Raw genomic sequence first — 15,467 nt, forward strand, 5'->3', positions numbered from 1 at the left:
CGTATTGTAATTTAGGGTTATGGATTAGATTTCGATCACATTTGAGGGTCATGAAGTGAATTTATTCCTAATTTTGATCCATGAGCTATGACGTATGGGTGCCACCGTCTCTTTTTTTTTTTTTAACTGTAATATGTAATGCTCCATTCTAGTCAACACGCCGTGCGAAAGTGTTGTACGATAAAATCATCGTCCAAACGATAGGCTTGTTCATTTTGTTGTCAATTTTAACCTTATCAAACTTTGGAAATACCAAATTTTGATATGTTTTGATATTGTCAAATTTTGTTAGCGTTGGATGTATTTAGTTTGATATACTTTTTAAAATTTTGATAGTGTTTTTATAAGAGGAAAGTTTCAAAACTATCAAATCATGGTAGGATGGCATTGGTAGAATACTGTTTAGCTTGTTATGCTACCAAAATTTAGTAATAATATCAAATGATGGTAGGGTTGAAACTTGAAAGTGGCAATAAAAGTGAACAGGCCTTATGACTTGATTTACACCAATTTACTCATTTTTAATAGTTGAGGACACTCCATTCCCGATTCGGTTTTGTGATTAAGGGATGTTTCAGTGGACTTTTTCCAGCATGATTTGGTCCATCCAAACTAAGGCGAACCGACCATGTTCCGGGATGAATTTGGCCTCACAAATGGATCATCTTATATTATCAGTATAATAATGATCTTTCCTCTAAAAAAAATGGATCATCTTATAGCATTAGATTATGGTCTGGCCCGTATGCACATAACATTTTGCAGCATCACAGGCAAGTAGGCTTGTCCAAAATGAACACGGTCTGAGCTGAGCCAGGCCACAAACACGTAAATAAAATTCAAAAAGTTTGTAGAAATTCAATGTTTCATGGTTTAATCAGCAGAAAACTCCAGGTACGTTCTCATCCACAGATCAACAAACATGCCCAAAATACATTACAAGATGTGCATACCATTAAACATTTGAGGCGGAGCAATATTTACAGACCTTGGATATGCTATTGCTAAAGGTTAGCAGATTCATCATCCCTGAGTTAATGAATCTGAGTTAACCAAAGAGTCCAAAAGACATAGCATAGCATAGTTGGTATGTTAGGTCCAACCAGATTACCTGCACTTCTAAATCCCTTTTTAGGGCCCTGCAATTACAAATTCTGACTAGGCCATTTTGTCAGTTCTAAACCGTCCCTATGACGAAAACTGACGTGATACCTGTAGTCAGAATAGGGCACCATTGTCACAGTAACAGCAACTTAAGCACCAACACTCTGAATAGTAATGAGTAGTAGATCCATGGACAGCCCAATTCTTAAACCCTACTCGAAACTGAAACCTGCCAAAGAAAATGAAGGGTAAGTTCGCAGTCTGAGCAGCAACTAAATTGTTCAGTTACTTGACAAGAAACTTAAAGTACCGGAACATACTACAAATCCACAAAAAAAAAAATCCCATGTTCAACAATTTGTTTCATATAACACTATGCTTTAAGGCAAAATGTTTCATAGAACATCATATTTCTGCAAAGTATCCATGCCATTATAGTAGTATATGGTAGCCCCGAATTACACATTCCTAGGCTACAATGTGAGATGGCAAAGATGATAATGTGAATCCCAGTAGCAGTCATAAAACACATGTCTGCCGGTAAATACATTTCTCGACTTCTCTTTCCCCGGCCGCAGGCTGTGGCAGAGAGTCAGTAAAGGTCTTTCCCAGCAGACAGTTAGCCAGCAAAGGCAACTTTTCCTGGCAGAACGAGCGTCCTAAACCTATGTTATGGCGCAGCAACCAACGCTTGAAAATAAGTTCAATACAGTGCATTACTGCTCACAGTCATAATTATCAAATGCAGAAAGAAAGAAAAATTTTGCTGCTGTTTAGAATTAAACAGCGAGCCAATAAATTATCAGCACAAGTAAGATATTCAAAACTATTCGACCTATGAGCTTACCGCTTATACAATGTACGTACTTCACAATAAATAGATACTATACAGCTTTATGCATACTATCTGCCAACATAACATAAATCATTAGATTGAGTTTCACGCTTCCACCAAATGCAGGGCATGATTTTTCATTTTCTTTACAATTCGGTACTCTAGTCTTATCTCTTGATCTTCTGACAAAGTAGGAGTTTTTACACTATTTGCTTTCTTTCACATATATGAAGTTGAAGGAAAAATCCAGAAATATAGAAAGAATGAATAGTGTCAATAGTTATCTTACGGATATTAAATGTAGATAGGAACTTCAAAACTTTGATAACTCTCTCTTCAATCGCTCCACATTTTACTACCACTAACTTAAGATGTTCTGATATTGCAGATGACTTCTTCGTTTGGATATAACTTCCTTTCATTTCCACCTTATTTTTAGTCCCCTGAAATAATAACAGTAACAAAATAACAATAAAACATTTGGCCAAGATAAATCCGCGCTATGTAATAATTGTAACCAGGAAGCAATTTTCCATTTAGAATATATACCATGCCACGAAACTTGAGAGTGAGCTTCTCTAGAATAGGTGAGTGCTGAATGATGCAGCTAAGTGCCTCAAAGTCGATATCCGCAGATATGAGTTCGCAGATTGACAAAGTCTTCAACCTGCTAAATATAGGGCATTGCTGCCAGTACCTATTGGAATTAAACTGCACAAGATGCAAACAGAAAATATCAACTAATACTCACTGTAAACAGATGGTTAAAGATATTACATGTGGTGGCAGTGCATTGGAAGTGATAAATGCATAACATACATCCTGTGCTTGTAATGCTCGTGACCGTGACAGAACAATCAACACCAACGTCTTCGCATGTGATAAAGCTTGCGGAAGCGTGCAGTTGTTACTATCATCAAATCTTGGAGGAGTATTCCAATCTCCAAAATCACCAGTGACTCCAACAAAAGCCTCGGTTAATAACGGCATACCCTCAAACACAGGATTCCGGTTCATACTAAAAAACATACGAAGTGAGAGGAGATTCGGTGCACAAATATGAGTGTGGAAAGTACGGCTGAAAATGCAACGGAAGATGTTGAGGTGTTTCAAGGATCGGGAAGAGATCTTCTTGGCATCAACCAGGTTACAGAAGGATATATCAAGATGCTCCAGCACCGGACAGCTCGAGAAATCAAGGAAATTGTGCATCAGCTTCACACCAGTAAGCTGTAGCTTCTCCAAATGCCGGGAGACGATGGCCAGGTTATCCAGCGCTAGTTGGACGCCACTGGGAGCGAGTCGCAGCTGCAGCACACGGGCCTGGCACATCACCGCGGCATGGCGGAACCAGCGGTCCACGCGGCGGGCGTCGGCGGCGAAGTCGGACAGCCCGCCCAAACTGAACCTGCACTCGTCGATCGGCGCGCCGCGCCCGCGGTGGAGCAGAAGGCGGTGCACGAAGTACCCGAACTCCTGCATCGTCACCTCCTTGTCCCAGTTGGTGATGTGCAGCCTCGCCACCGACTTCCAGAGGTGGCGCCAGCGCCGCGCGAGCACGCACGTGCGCACGGCCTCCGGCGCCGGGAGGAAACCGAGGATGTGTTGGAGGACACCATCCGGCAGATCCCTATCCTATCGACGCCGCCGCCGCCGCCGCCGCCGCTGGCGCTCGGACGTGGGGCTTTCCCCGGAGGCATTCCGTCGAACAGGCGGCGTGCGTCGGGGCCACACCGCAAGAAACAGCTGGAACTCACAATGGAGGATGCGAGAGAGAGAGAGAGATGGAGGCCTCGCCGTCGGCAGCCTCGGGCGCCGCACCGGAGCAGGAGGAGTCGAGGCGAAGTGGTCCAACCCTAGTGCTGTGAGGATTGGGGAGTGAAGCATCGGCCCTCGCGGCTGGCTGGGTAGAGGAGCCGAGCATGAAAGTCAGAATACGGGCTGGGCCGTCACGGCCCATTGGACTGTGGGCTCTGAGCCCATTATGAGGCCCATATCCACAGATATTTCCGGCCTAATTTCTGTGGAATAAGTTCATCTGGAATCCCTTAACTTGTCAACGAATTCAATTTTCGTCCTTCAACTGGAAAACCAGACACAACGTGTCCCTCAACTGTCAAAACCGGTGCAATATAGGTCTCATGGCGGTTTAGACGATGGTTCCTAGTGGCTAATTTGACTCGGTCTTCATCTGACGTGGCAGTGACGTGGTGCTTACGTAGGTACATGGCAATTTGATTTTGGAAAATAATAAAATTTGTGGGTCCACATATCAGTTACACTAAAAATTAATTTAAAAATGGTGAAACCCACGTAAGCCACACATGTCATCCTCACCACCTCCTCTTTTTCCTCCTCCCTCCCCAACTCCCCTTTCTTCATCTCTCTCTCCCCTCTCCTCCCTACAGGCGCGAGTGAGGACTGAGGAGGGGCGGCACTGCGCGGCCCATGTGGGCCATGATGGACAACTCGGTGCGCTTGGACCAGCGAGTGCCACCGGAGCCGTGCGTGACATTCTGCCTTGCCGAGCCCCCACGTGTCTCCCACCTCTCCGTCCCCTGGCCTTAAGTCCCGCACGGAAGTCGCCTGCGTCGTCTTCAACTCTCTTGCCGGCTAGCTGCTCCACCTCCCAAAGGACCCGGACACCGTCGGCGAGGAGGCCGGTGAGGCATGCGGGGGGCGAGGAGGCAGGGAGCCTGGCGATGGCGGTGCGCCGTGGGTGGGTCGCCGACTCGCCGTGACGCTCGCCCGCCCACCACTCCACTTCGCCCGCCCCTCCGCTCCATTCCACCCCGCCGCGACACATGCCCGCCCCTCCATCTGCTCTGCCCACGGCCCGCGGCCGCTCCGCCCTCCCTCCATTTGCTCTTCCCATGGCCCGCGGCCGCTTTGCCCCGCCGCGACGCTCAATTTGATTGTAGCAGCCCTGAAACTTGCCAATATGACATCCCTGGTTGCTCATTGCCAATAATAGGATCTAAGCTAATGCTTTGCCATGAAATGCACAATTAAAAGTCCTCCTTACGAGTATAGTTGCTTGATCTTTTGGCTGATCCTTTTGCACCATTTCTTGAAGTATGAAGATCTTCATTTGCTAATCCACCATTTCTTGAAGTATGAAGATCTTCATTTGGCATTAGCACTTCGACATCAGTGTCCTCGGACATCATGCGCACAAAGGAATCACCTCCACTTGCCATTTCAATCTAGTCACTGCAATAAATATATAAATTGATGGCCTTTCTAATCGATCTCAGAAACATCAACAAATGATTGTAATGTACGTCAGATTATACTGTTTATAACATGTATTTATTTAGGATATATATTGGTTCTGCAGTATTAACGACTCAGTACAATTGTACAAACAGTTGGTCATTCTGAAGAAATTTAGGACACTTGTACAAGATTAGTGCCTGATATATCCTAGTTTACTGAATGTGAACTGCTTATATATCATGATTACATATGTATGGTTGTACGTAGAATTCAGATAACACTTACAAATCTGAATTTTGTTAGTTCTGCACCCCCTCCATTGAGTCAGTGTTATCTGAATAACAGAAGTTTTCACGTTTTAGATCGGTATTAAACAATACATAGATCACATAAAATTTTTGGAGCAAGAGATGCAATAAAATTAAAATAGACTAATACTCCCTCTGTTTTACAATGTAAGTCATTCTAGCATTTCCCACATTCATATTGATGTTAATGAATCTAGACATATATATCTATCTAGATTCATTAACATCAATATAAATATGAGAAATGCTAGAATGACTTACATTGTGAAATGGAGGAAGTAGCAAATAACAAATGCTCATATACTGTACACTGCTGCCGCTTTTTTTTATGCATCAGTTCAGTAAAAAAACCTTGTTTTTCAGTTTCTAGAATATTGACCCAACCTGACACTAACTGATGCAATTATCGATGAGTAATGCACATCGGCAAAAGAAGGTTGATTTCAGCATATTAAAGGCCGGTCTGACCGCACATGTGCCGGCCGGTCTGACCTCCGTCTTGTGGCCAATCAGACCGCTACTATGTGACCGGTCGGACCGCCCTGTCAGACCGAGACAGTGAATACATAAGTGATTGTGTGTGTGTGATAAAAATGTGAGCACCAGTAAAAATGCAATGACCTAATGTGGCAATTTAATCATCTCTTTGCTAGGTCATTACCCCCCTTGATAGTACGGCGAAACTAACAAATAAACTAGCAAATTTGATCACCCTTCACCTCGATCAATTTTAAAACTAAAACACTAGTTTTACCGTTTTCTTTTCTTCGCTTCGTGCCATCAAATTTTAATCCATCGATAGTCATCCATGCGCACACATGACGTGGACCTAACTTAAAATATATCTCAATAGCAACGGTTAGTCCACAATTAGCACTTGTCATTAATTACCAAAATTAACAACAGAGGCCTAGATGCTTCACTGTCGAGGAGGACGAGGCTGGCGAGGAGCAGATCCATCGTCACTATCACCATCTTCGTCCGCCGAAGAGACTAAAGAGGGGCTTGGAGAAAAAGGGGAGAAATATGAGGAAGAAGAAAGGGTTACAGAGGCTGACATATGGGTCCCACTATCATAGACTCAGAATAGTGAGGGTGAATGGAGAGGCTATTGGAGTAAACAATAAGTTTGACTTGCAAAATTAGATAGAGAGTTAGCCAAATAGATATTTAGAGTCAAATTTGGAGAGACTGTTGGAGAGTAGTATTGGCTGACGTGGCACATTAACCATGATAGGGTGAATGAAGAGGCTATTGGAGTAAACAACGAATTTGACTTGCCAAATTAGATAGAGAGTTGGCCAAATAGGTATTTTGAGAGTGGTATTACTTGACGTAGCACATTGACCATGGTCAAAAGCACTAAGTCAGCCAAAAAGTTAGGAATATTTCGTGGAACCGACATATGTCATCCTCACTCTCCCTCACTTGTTCATCCTTCTCTCTCCTGTCTCTCTCCTCCCTTTTTCCCTTTGGCAGTGACGAGGGAGCTTGGGCTATCGACCACGACGGTAGCAACCAGCTAACCTCGACAACAGTGGCAACGACCGAGATGGCAGCTTGCGGAAGCCGCGGGTGAACATGAGGAGCTGGTGCAGGGTAGATCGTGGTCCAGCCATGCCACCTCCTCCATGGCCGCAATCTGGGAGTCCCATTTCTCCGCCTTCCTCTTCACGCTCATCATCACCCTCAACTCCATCCAGTTCGGCTTCTCCCCCCAAGACGCCATCCTCTCTATCTCACCCTCTTTCGGCGGGGAAGAAACGGGGCAGAGAAAGGCGACAACGGCTATGGGGTTAGCCGCTGGCGACGCATCCAAAGCTCAGGTAGACGAGGTGGCACCCAATCCACCGCGATCCAGATCTAGGAGGCAAAGAGGCAGAGTGGTGTAGCGAGGTGGCACCCAATCCACCACGATCCAGATCTAGGATGCAAATAGGTAGCATGGTGTGGAGAGAAGGACGCCCTCCATGAGCTCGATTGCCGAATCTATTAGGGAGGGGGTCGCCGGTCCCGCGGCCATGGCTGACGGGCGGGAGAGAAGGGACCGACGCGGGGAGAAGAGACGGGCGGCACGGCCCATGATTATGTGCATCCAAACTAGGCGAACTGACTTATGACTTATGGCCTGGCTCGTATGCACATACGAGATTCCTAATTGGCGCGTGCGCACCCCGGGCGCGCACTTCCGGCCCACGGCCCACGCGGCCGTCGATGCTAGTACGATCAGAATTTTTTTTTCTCGTGACGCTTTTTCTTTAAGTAACATAACTGACTATATTAGTTAAGGATAATGATAGTAATTAAAGAAAGATTTTTCTTTTTGAGAGATTTTTTTACTAATAGGTTGAGAATTTGTAAGTTACATTTGAAAATTTTTGACTTAAAATTTAAACTTTGAAGTTAAATTTTAAAAACTTTCAACTCAGATTTGAAAACTTTCAATTCGAGATTTAAAAACTTTCAACTTTCATCTGAAATTTTAAAAAAACTTTCAACTCGAGATTTGAAAACTTTCAACTTTAATCTCAAATTTGAAACTTTCAACTTTAATCTCAAATTTGAAAAACTTTCAACTTAAATTTGAAAACTTTCAACCCAGATTTGCAAACTTTCAACTCGAGATTTAAAAACTTTCAACTTTCATCTCAAATTTGAAAAACTTTCAAACAAGATTTGAAAACTTTCAACTCGAGATTTAAATTCTTGCAAATCAGATTTGGAAATTTTTAAGTTAAGATTTGAAAATTTTTAAGTCAAGATATAAAAACTTTCAACTCAAAACATTCGAAAAAATATTTGTGCTAAAAAGATTTAAAAAATAATCAGAAAAAAGCGAAAAAACCAAAAAAAATCGTCAAAAAAAGGAAAAAAAATAGCGTGGGGAGCCAGCGCGCGTGCCAGCAACATTGCTGGCGTGCACGTGCGGACTAGCAACACCCATGCACATAAATTATTTTGGAGCATCACAGCAAGTAGACTTGCCGAAATGAAGACGGCCTGAGCTGAGCCAGGCCAAAAACATACAAAAAAAATCCGAAAGTTGATAGAAATTAAATGTTTCATGGTTTAATCTGCAGAAAATTCCAGGTCACGTTCTCATCCATAACTAAAGAAACATCTCGCACAGCGACATGGGCTCCACAGATTGACGAGCATGCCAAAATACATTACATCATTTGTCCCAAAATATAAGAACCAAGACAAGACAACTTCGAATATGGACAAGAATATCACATATAGTACTATAGGTTTTTATATTTTGGGATAGAGGGTATCAAATGTGCATACTACTCCCCTCATTAAACATTTCAGGCGGAGCAATATTGACAGAGCCAGCTATGCTCAAGGTAGCAGATTCATATCTTCCCAGAGAGAATGAATCCGAGTTAAACTAGAGTCCAAAAGACATAGCATAGAATAGTTGGGTGGTATATAAGGCCTAACTAGATTACCTACACTTCCACATCCCTTTTAGGGCCCTGCAATTACAAATTCTGACTAGGTCATTTCGTCAGTTCTAAACCGTCCCTACGGGCTATGGCTGGAACTGACATGATACCTACAGACAGAACACGGCACCCTCGTCAGTCACTGCAAATTAAGAACCAACCCTCTGAATGGTGATAGAGTAGTAGATCCATGGACAGCTAAACTTTTAAACGCTACTCGAAACTGAAACCTGTCAATGAAAATGCAGGGTAAGTTAAAAGTTTGAGCATCATCTGCAGCAATTACAATGTTCAGTTACTTGAAAAAAAATTAAATACTAGAGCATACCACACAATGAGTTAATTTCAGAAATCCCATGCTCAGCAATTTGTTTCATATAACCCAATGGTTTAAAGGCTTTTTTTTTAAAAAAAAAGAAACAGCATATCTATGAATGTGCATGTGTATTACTCCTACATATAAACAAGATAACTCAAGGAGGTGACCAAATGCAAAATCAACTAACATATTACTATGAAGGTAAGCACTTCACTGGCCATTCATGTGAATGCAGTTAGCCTGAGTATATGAGGTAAGCCACCAAAAAAGATTGGACAAAAAAAATATTAAAAGCAGAAAGACAGACAATCCTTCTATTGTTCAAACTAATAATCAACGAGCCAATTATCAGAACAAGTCAAATATTTTAAACTATTTGACAGATCAATATGTAAATGCACTTCATGATAAGTAAACCTCATATAGCTTTAGGCGTACTATCTGCCAACATAATGGAATAGAATGATTTCCCCACTCCCACCAAATACAGTGCAGGATTTTCAATAGCTTTTCAATAGAACTCCTATATCTTGATTTTCTATCAAATCAGGAATGCAACTAGCTTTCTTTCATGCATACGAAAGCTGAAGGCAATTTTCAGAAATATAGAAAGAATGAATAGTGTTGCTAGTTAGCTTACGAATACTGAATGCAGAGAGGAACTTCAAAACTTTGATAACTAAATCATCAATCTCATCAAATCTGACTACAACTATCTTAAGATATTCTGATATTGCAGATGACCTATCCATTCGACTATAGCTTCCTTTCATTTCCACCCTATCCGGTCCATGTCCCTGCAATAATAACAGCAACAAAAATAAAAATAAAACAATTGACCAAGATAAATCAGTGTTATGTAAAAATTGTAACGAGGAAGTGATTTTCCATTTAGAACACACACCATGCGATGAAACTGAAGAGTGAGATTCTCTAGAACTGGTGAGTGTCGAAGGATGCAACTAACAGCTTCAAAGTCAAGAACAGCAGATGCGCATGCACTGATTAACAAAGTCTTCAACTTGCTAAATGTAGGGCACCGTTGCCAGTACATTTCGAAATTAAACTGGACAAAAAGCAAACAGAAAAAGATTAACCAATACTCACAGTAAACATGTGGTCTAAGAATGCACATGTGGAGGCAGTGCATGAGAAGGCATAAGTGCATAACATACATCTTGTTCCTGAACTAACAACACCAACTTCTTGGCCTGTGATAAAGCTTCCGGAAGCATGCAGTTGTTACTATCATCAAATCTTGGACGAGCATTCCAGTCTCCAGATTTAGCACCGACTCCGACAGCTGCCTCTGTTAACAATGGTATACCCTCAAACACAGGAGTCCGGTTCATATAATGAACTAGACCAAGTGAGAGGAGATTCGGCGCATAAATGTGAGTGTGGAAAGTATCGCTGAAATTGCAACCGGAGATGTTTAGGTGTTTTAGGGATAGGGAAGAGATCTTCCTGGCATTGGAATCAGACAAGTCGCAACCGGCAATCTCTAGATGTTGCAGCACCGGACAGCTCGAGAAATCAAGGAAACTGTGCATCAATTTGACACCATAAATATCTAGCTTTTGCAAGTGCCGGGAGTCGACAGGCAGGTTTCTAGCTCGAGCTCGGATCCCCTGCTCACACGGATATCCAGCCGTAGCACCCGGGCCTGGCACATCACTGCATGCCGGAACCAGCGGTTCACGCGGAGGGTGTCCCGGTCGGACAGCTCGGTGAGATCGAGCTCGAATTCGTCGATAGGCGCGCGCCCGCGGCGGAGCAGGAGGTGGTGCACGAAATACCGGAACTCCTCCATGGGCACCACCTTCCTCCAGTCCCAGCAGTTGGTGATGCGCAAGGCCGCGACGGACTTCCAGAGGTGGCGCCAGCGCCGCGCGAGCACGCAGGTCGGCACGGCCTCATGCGGCGGGAGGAAGCCGAGGATGTGTTGGAGGACACCATCCGGCAGATCCCCTATCCTATCGCCGCCGGTCGGAGGTGGGGCTTCCCCCGGAGGCATTCCGTCGAACAGGCGGCGTGCGTCGAGGCTGCAGCGCAAGCAGCAAATAGCTTGGAACTCACAATGGAGGATGCGAGCAAGAAGAGATGGAGGCCTCGCAGACTCGCAGTCGGCAGCCTCGGCCGCCGCACCGGAGGAGGAGGAGTCGATCGACGCCAAGTTCTCCAAACCCTACTGCTGTGGGGATTGGGGAGTGAAGCACCATCGACCCCCGCAGCTGGCTGGAGCTGTGGAGCATGGAAGAATAAACTCGAGTGAGACGTAAAGTACGGGGAATAAGTTCACTTTAGGTCCCTCATCCCGTCAAGTTTTAAAATCCGCACTAAACCGAAATACCAGAAAATCTTAGACCTCCAAGTTGCAAAGCCAGATTAAATTTGCTCCTCCAGCAGCAGTGTAGATGTCTGGATTCACTGATGTGGCAAGTTGACCCAGTCCGCTCGTATCGATTAGGTCGACTAGGTGCTTACATGGCAAAAACAAAAATGGGTCCTACATGTCATGTCATCCTTACTTTTCTCCCATCTTCTCTCTCCTTCCTCTCTCAGTCTCTCTCTTTCCTTTTCTCTTCCTCCATCACGCAAGAGATGGGAGTGTCACCGAGCGGCAGGGAGGAGCGGTGGCCGGCGGGAGAGGAGAAAGGTGGTTGCAGCGTCACCGAGGAGTGGGAAGGGGATGCGGGCCGGTGGGAGAGGGGCAAGGCGGCTGCAGCCCTCTCATATTGGGATTGAGATCCTCTGCAGTCAAATATACGGTGTCTTTATCACTGACATGTGGGCTTCGACTGTAGAGTATTCTGATCCCTCGTGTTGTGGGGAGTCGCCTATGATCGCAGCGCTCAGCACGACACTGATGCATGTAATCTTGTAGCTGGTATAATCTAGTTTCCATTTTTCATAAAAAATCAGGCTTGACTTGTGTTGTGTTCACGAGGAGTTCGGATCGTAGAAGGAGTATCTAACTGTATTTTCAGTTCTTGCATCAATTAAGTCGTAGCTGCAAGATCGCTCAGGTCAATCGTGGGATGACGCGATTCAGTAGGATCTGGGCAGGTTTTGTGGATCTTTTTCAATTGTAACAAACTCCTGGAGTATGGAGTATTATAATAGAAGGAACCGAGAAAATGCTGCAAGTTTTACACAGCGCCAAATACTCTATCTCTGTTGTTCTTCAGTTCTCCAGTTTACTGTTGTGAAACCTATAAGTGTCAGAAAACAAAGCGAGGCTGCGCATGAGAATTTTGAGTGTTAGGTTAGCCAAACCAAATCAAATTACAACAAGTGGTATCCGAGCGGTTCATCGTTGATTCTGAGGCTATGTCGACCGACGATCACAGTCGAAACACCCCACTGCGGCGGCGTGGAAGATTGGAGGCGGAAGTGGCAATGAGGGTGAAGGGTAGATCGTTATGTAGCCGGTGCCACGGGAGGCTGGCATGCCACTATGCTACCCTACCCTCACGAGAACAAACTATGCAGATTGGGCGCTACTGATGCGGGTGAATTTTGCAGGCACAAGGCCTGTGAGCTGCCATCGACCTGGGGTATGCCGAGTTCAGGGAGGACCGGCAAACAATGGCGGCCCTTCTCCAAGCCGTTCCCAAGGAAATGTTGCGCCCCCTATCAAAGAAGGACAATGCCAAGGAAGTATGGGACGCGATCAACACGATGAGCATCGGTGTGGATCATGTTCGAGAAGTGCGCGAGCAGGCATTGCGGTCTCAGTACGAGGCCATCCAGTTCAAGGACGGCGAGACGGCGGAGGATTTCGCCCTTAGTCTGCACGCACACGTCATCGACATCCGTGACATGGGTGGCGCCCTTACCGACGATCACATGTTGAAGAAGCTGTTGCGAGTGGTGCCATTCCACTATCGTCAGCTTGCCTTGTCGATTGAACCGATGCTTGATCTCAAGACCATGCCGCTGGAGGAGCTGGTTGGGTGCCATGCTTCCATCGAATCCTATAAATCTGTTGGTGCGTCTAGCGAGGCGCTGGGCGACCTAGTGCTACTCACAGAAGAGGAGTGGTCCACTCGAATGAAGAAGAAGGAGCAGTAGGACACATGAAAGGGACTGGCTCCTCGTCCAGCCCGAAGAAAGCATGCGCGGGAAGCATGGTGGCTAGGGGTGCTCAGGTGAGGCTGCATCAGCCAAAGAAGGTGGCGCGCCGATGGCACCACGTGACAAGTCGATGGTATGTTGTTTCAATTGTGACAATTATGATCACTACACCACGGAGTGCCACAAACTGCGGCGGGAGCGACGCTAGGAGGCACACGTCGCTGAGGCTCAGGAGGAGCCTGTACTGCTGCTAGCGACCGTGAGTATGCTGGTCACTGTGGCCGCACGAGGACAATTGTGCTGGACGAGCCCGCATGCTAGCTCAACTTCATTTTGGGCGCCGAGAAGAACTATCTCCGGATCTCTGGTACCTTGACACCGGCACAAGCAACCACATGTCTGTCCGCGAAGAGTTTTTCACTGACCACGACGACACGGTGCGCGGCGTTGTGCGCTTCGGCAACGGTTCCATCATCGACGTCTACGGTTTTGGCGACGTAACGCTGGAATGTAACGACGGGGCACACCGTACCGTGTCCATGGTGTATTACATCCCAGACTCAAGAGCAACTTGATCAGTCTTAGCTAGCTTGATGAGAACGGCTGTGCAATCCACATTGAAGATGGGGTGATGATGATCAGGGACAGGGCGAGTGCTCTGGTGGCAAGGGTGTCGAGGAACAAAGGGCGCTCGTACCTGCTGGATTTGAAGGTGGTGCGGCCCATGTGTTTGGTGGCGAGCTGCGCCGAGGTGCCGTGGTTGTCGCATGCGCGCTGCGGGCATTTGAATTTTGGCTCCCTATGTCGGCTGGCTCAGGGCGCCATGATGTGCGGTCTGCCTGACATCGAACAGGTGGATCACATCTGCGATTGTTGTCAAAGAGCGAAGCAGCTGCATGCACCATTCCCGTCGGAGGCGAAATACCGAGCAATGGAGTTGCTAGAGCTTGTCCATGGTGATCTCTGTGGACCGATTAGCCCAGCCACGTCGGGAGGTAAATGCCATTTTCTATTGCTAGTCGATGATATGTCTCGATACATGTGGGTGGTACTGCTAGCAACCAAAGATTAGGCACCGACGACAATCAGGGAGTTCTAAGGGAAAGTTGAGCTCGAGGCTAGGAGGAAGATGAAGATTCTCCGTACAGACCTAGGGAGGGGGGTGTGAATTCACCTCGATAGAATTTGGTGAATACTGTGCAGGACGTGGCGTGAGGCGGCACCTCACCATGCGCTGCACACCGCAGCAGAATGGCATCATTGAACGGTGAAATCAGACGATCGTATCAATGCCGTGAAGCCTGTTGAAGGCAATGGAAATGCCCGGGAGGTTTCAGGGTGAGGCCGTTGTCACTGCGATGCATATCCTGAACCGGGCAACGACGAGGGCGCTCGACGGCCAGACGCCCTATGAAGCTTGGTACGGCCAGCGCCTGAATGTGCATTTTCGCACCTTTGGCTGTGTGGCGTATGTGAAGAATGTGATACCACACTTGTCGAAGCTGGACAGAAGCGAGGCGATGGTGTTCCTTGGTTATGAGGACAGAAGCAAGGCGTACAGGGTGTTCGACTCGGAGGCGAACCGTGTTCATGTGAGCAGAGACGTGGTGTTCAACGAAGAGGCGAAGTGGGACTGGGCGGCAGCCGTGACTGGAGACGATGAAGCTAATCCTGGGACGAAGAGGCGAAGTGGGACTGGGCGGCAACCGTGACTGGAGACAATGAAGCTAATCCTGGTGAAATCTTCTCTGTCTTGTACACTTTTCACTCTGTTTCAGATGATGTACAGTGCTCTGGGCACGCCCCGCCGCATATGAGCCACAGGATGCTGTTACCCTAGTGTGGGACTCATTGCCGGGTGTGCACTCACCGGCATCCCTCTTGATGCCAATCAACACCACGCAGACAAAAGCTGAGGTGGAGTTTGCAATTCCGCCGACGGACGCATTACAACCATCTGACGAGGCACCGTGACGCAATTACACGCTTGCAAACATCAACAACACTACTAGCCCAGTACGGGAGTTTCAGTACTCTGGGTTGTGCCTTTTGGCGGCTGATGAGCCAGCAAGCTTCACGGAGGCTGAAGTACAGGCCTGCTGGCACAAGGCTATGATTGATGAGGTGAAGAGCATTGAGGAAAACAAGAC

General features: G+C 46.2%; 1 protein-coding gene and 1 pseudogene across 1 annotated transcript; both read right to left on the reverse strand.

The window, feature by feature from the left end:
- Window positions 1–424: 424 nt before the first annotated feature.
- On the reverse strand, window positions 425–3,817 carry LOC127753691 (uncharacterized). Its single transcript, XM_052279102.1, has 4 exons — window positions 2,759–3,817; window positions 2,489–2,650; window positions 2,229–2,382; window positions 425–1,333 (listed from the first exon to the last, which is right to left on the reverse strand). Exons 1-4 carry the CDS (start codon window positions 3,419–3,421, stop codon window positions 1,317–1,319), a joined length of 996 nt encoding a protein of 331 aa, XP_052135062.1. The 5' UTR covers window positions 3,422–3,817; the 3' UTR covers window positions 425–1,316.
- A 4,382-nt stretch (window positions 3,818–8,199) lies between these two features.
- LOC127753977 (putative F-box/LRR-repeat protein At5g38386) lies at window positions 8,200–11,492 on the reverse strand (annotated as a pseudogene).
- Window positions 11,493–15,467: the final 3,975 nt, after the last annotated feature.

This window comes from Oryza glaberrima, chromosome 11 (genome assembly GCF_000147395.1).
Source record: "Oryza glaberrima chromosome 11, OglaRS2, whole genome shotgun sequence".
NCBI classification, from domain to species: domain Eukaryota; kingdom Viridiplantae; phylum Streptophyta; class Magnoliopsida; order Poales; family Poaceae; genus Oryza; species Oryza glaberrima.

What these genes read in the sequence shown, in the direction of transcription:
- LOC127753691 (XM_052279102.1), bottom strand. Translation starts at nt 3,421, where the DNA reads ATGCAGGAGTTCGGGTACTTCGTGCACCGCCTTCTGCTCCACCGCGGG. An exon ending in GAGCATTACAAGCACAGGAT is followed by an intron (nt 2,651 to 2,758) that starts GTATGTTATGCA and finishes CATCTTGTGCAG; the next exon opens with TTTAATTCCAATAGGTACTG. An exon ending in CTCTCAAGTTTCGTGGCATG is followed by an intron (nt 2,383 to 2,488) that starts GTATATATTCTA and finishes TTATTATTTCAG; the next exon opens with GGGACTAAAAATAAGGTGGA.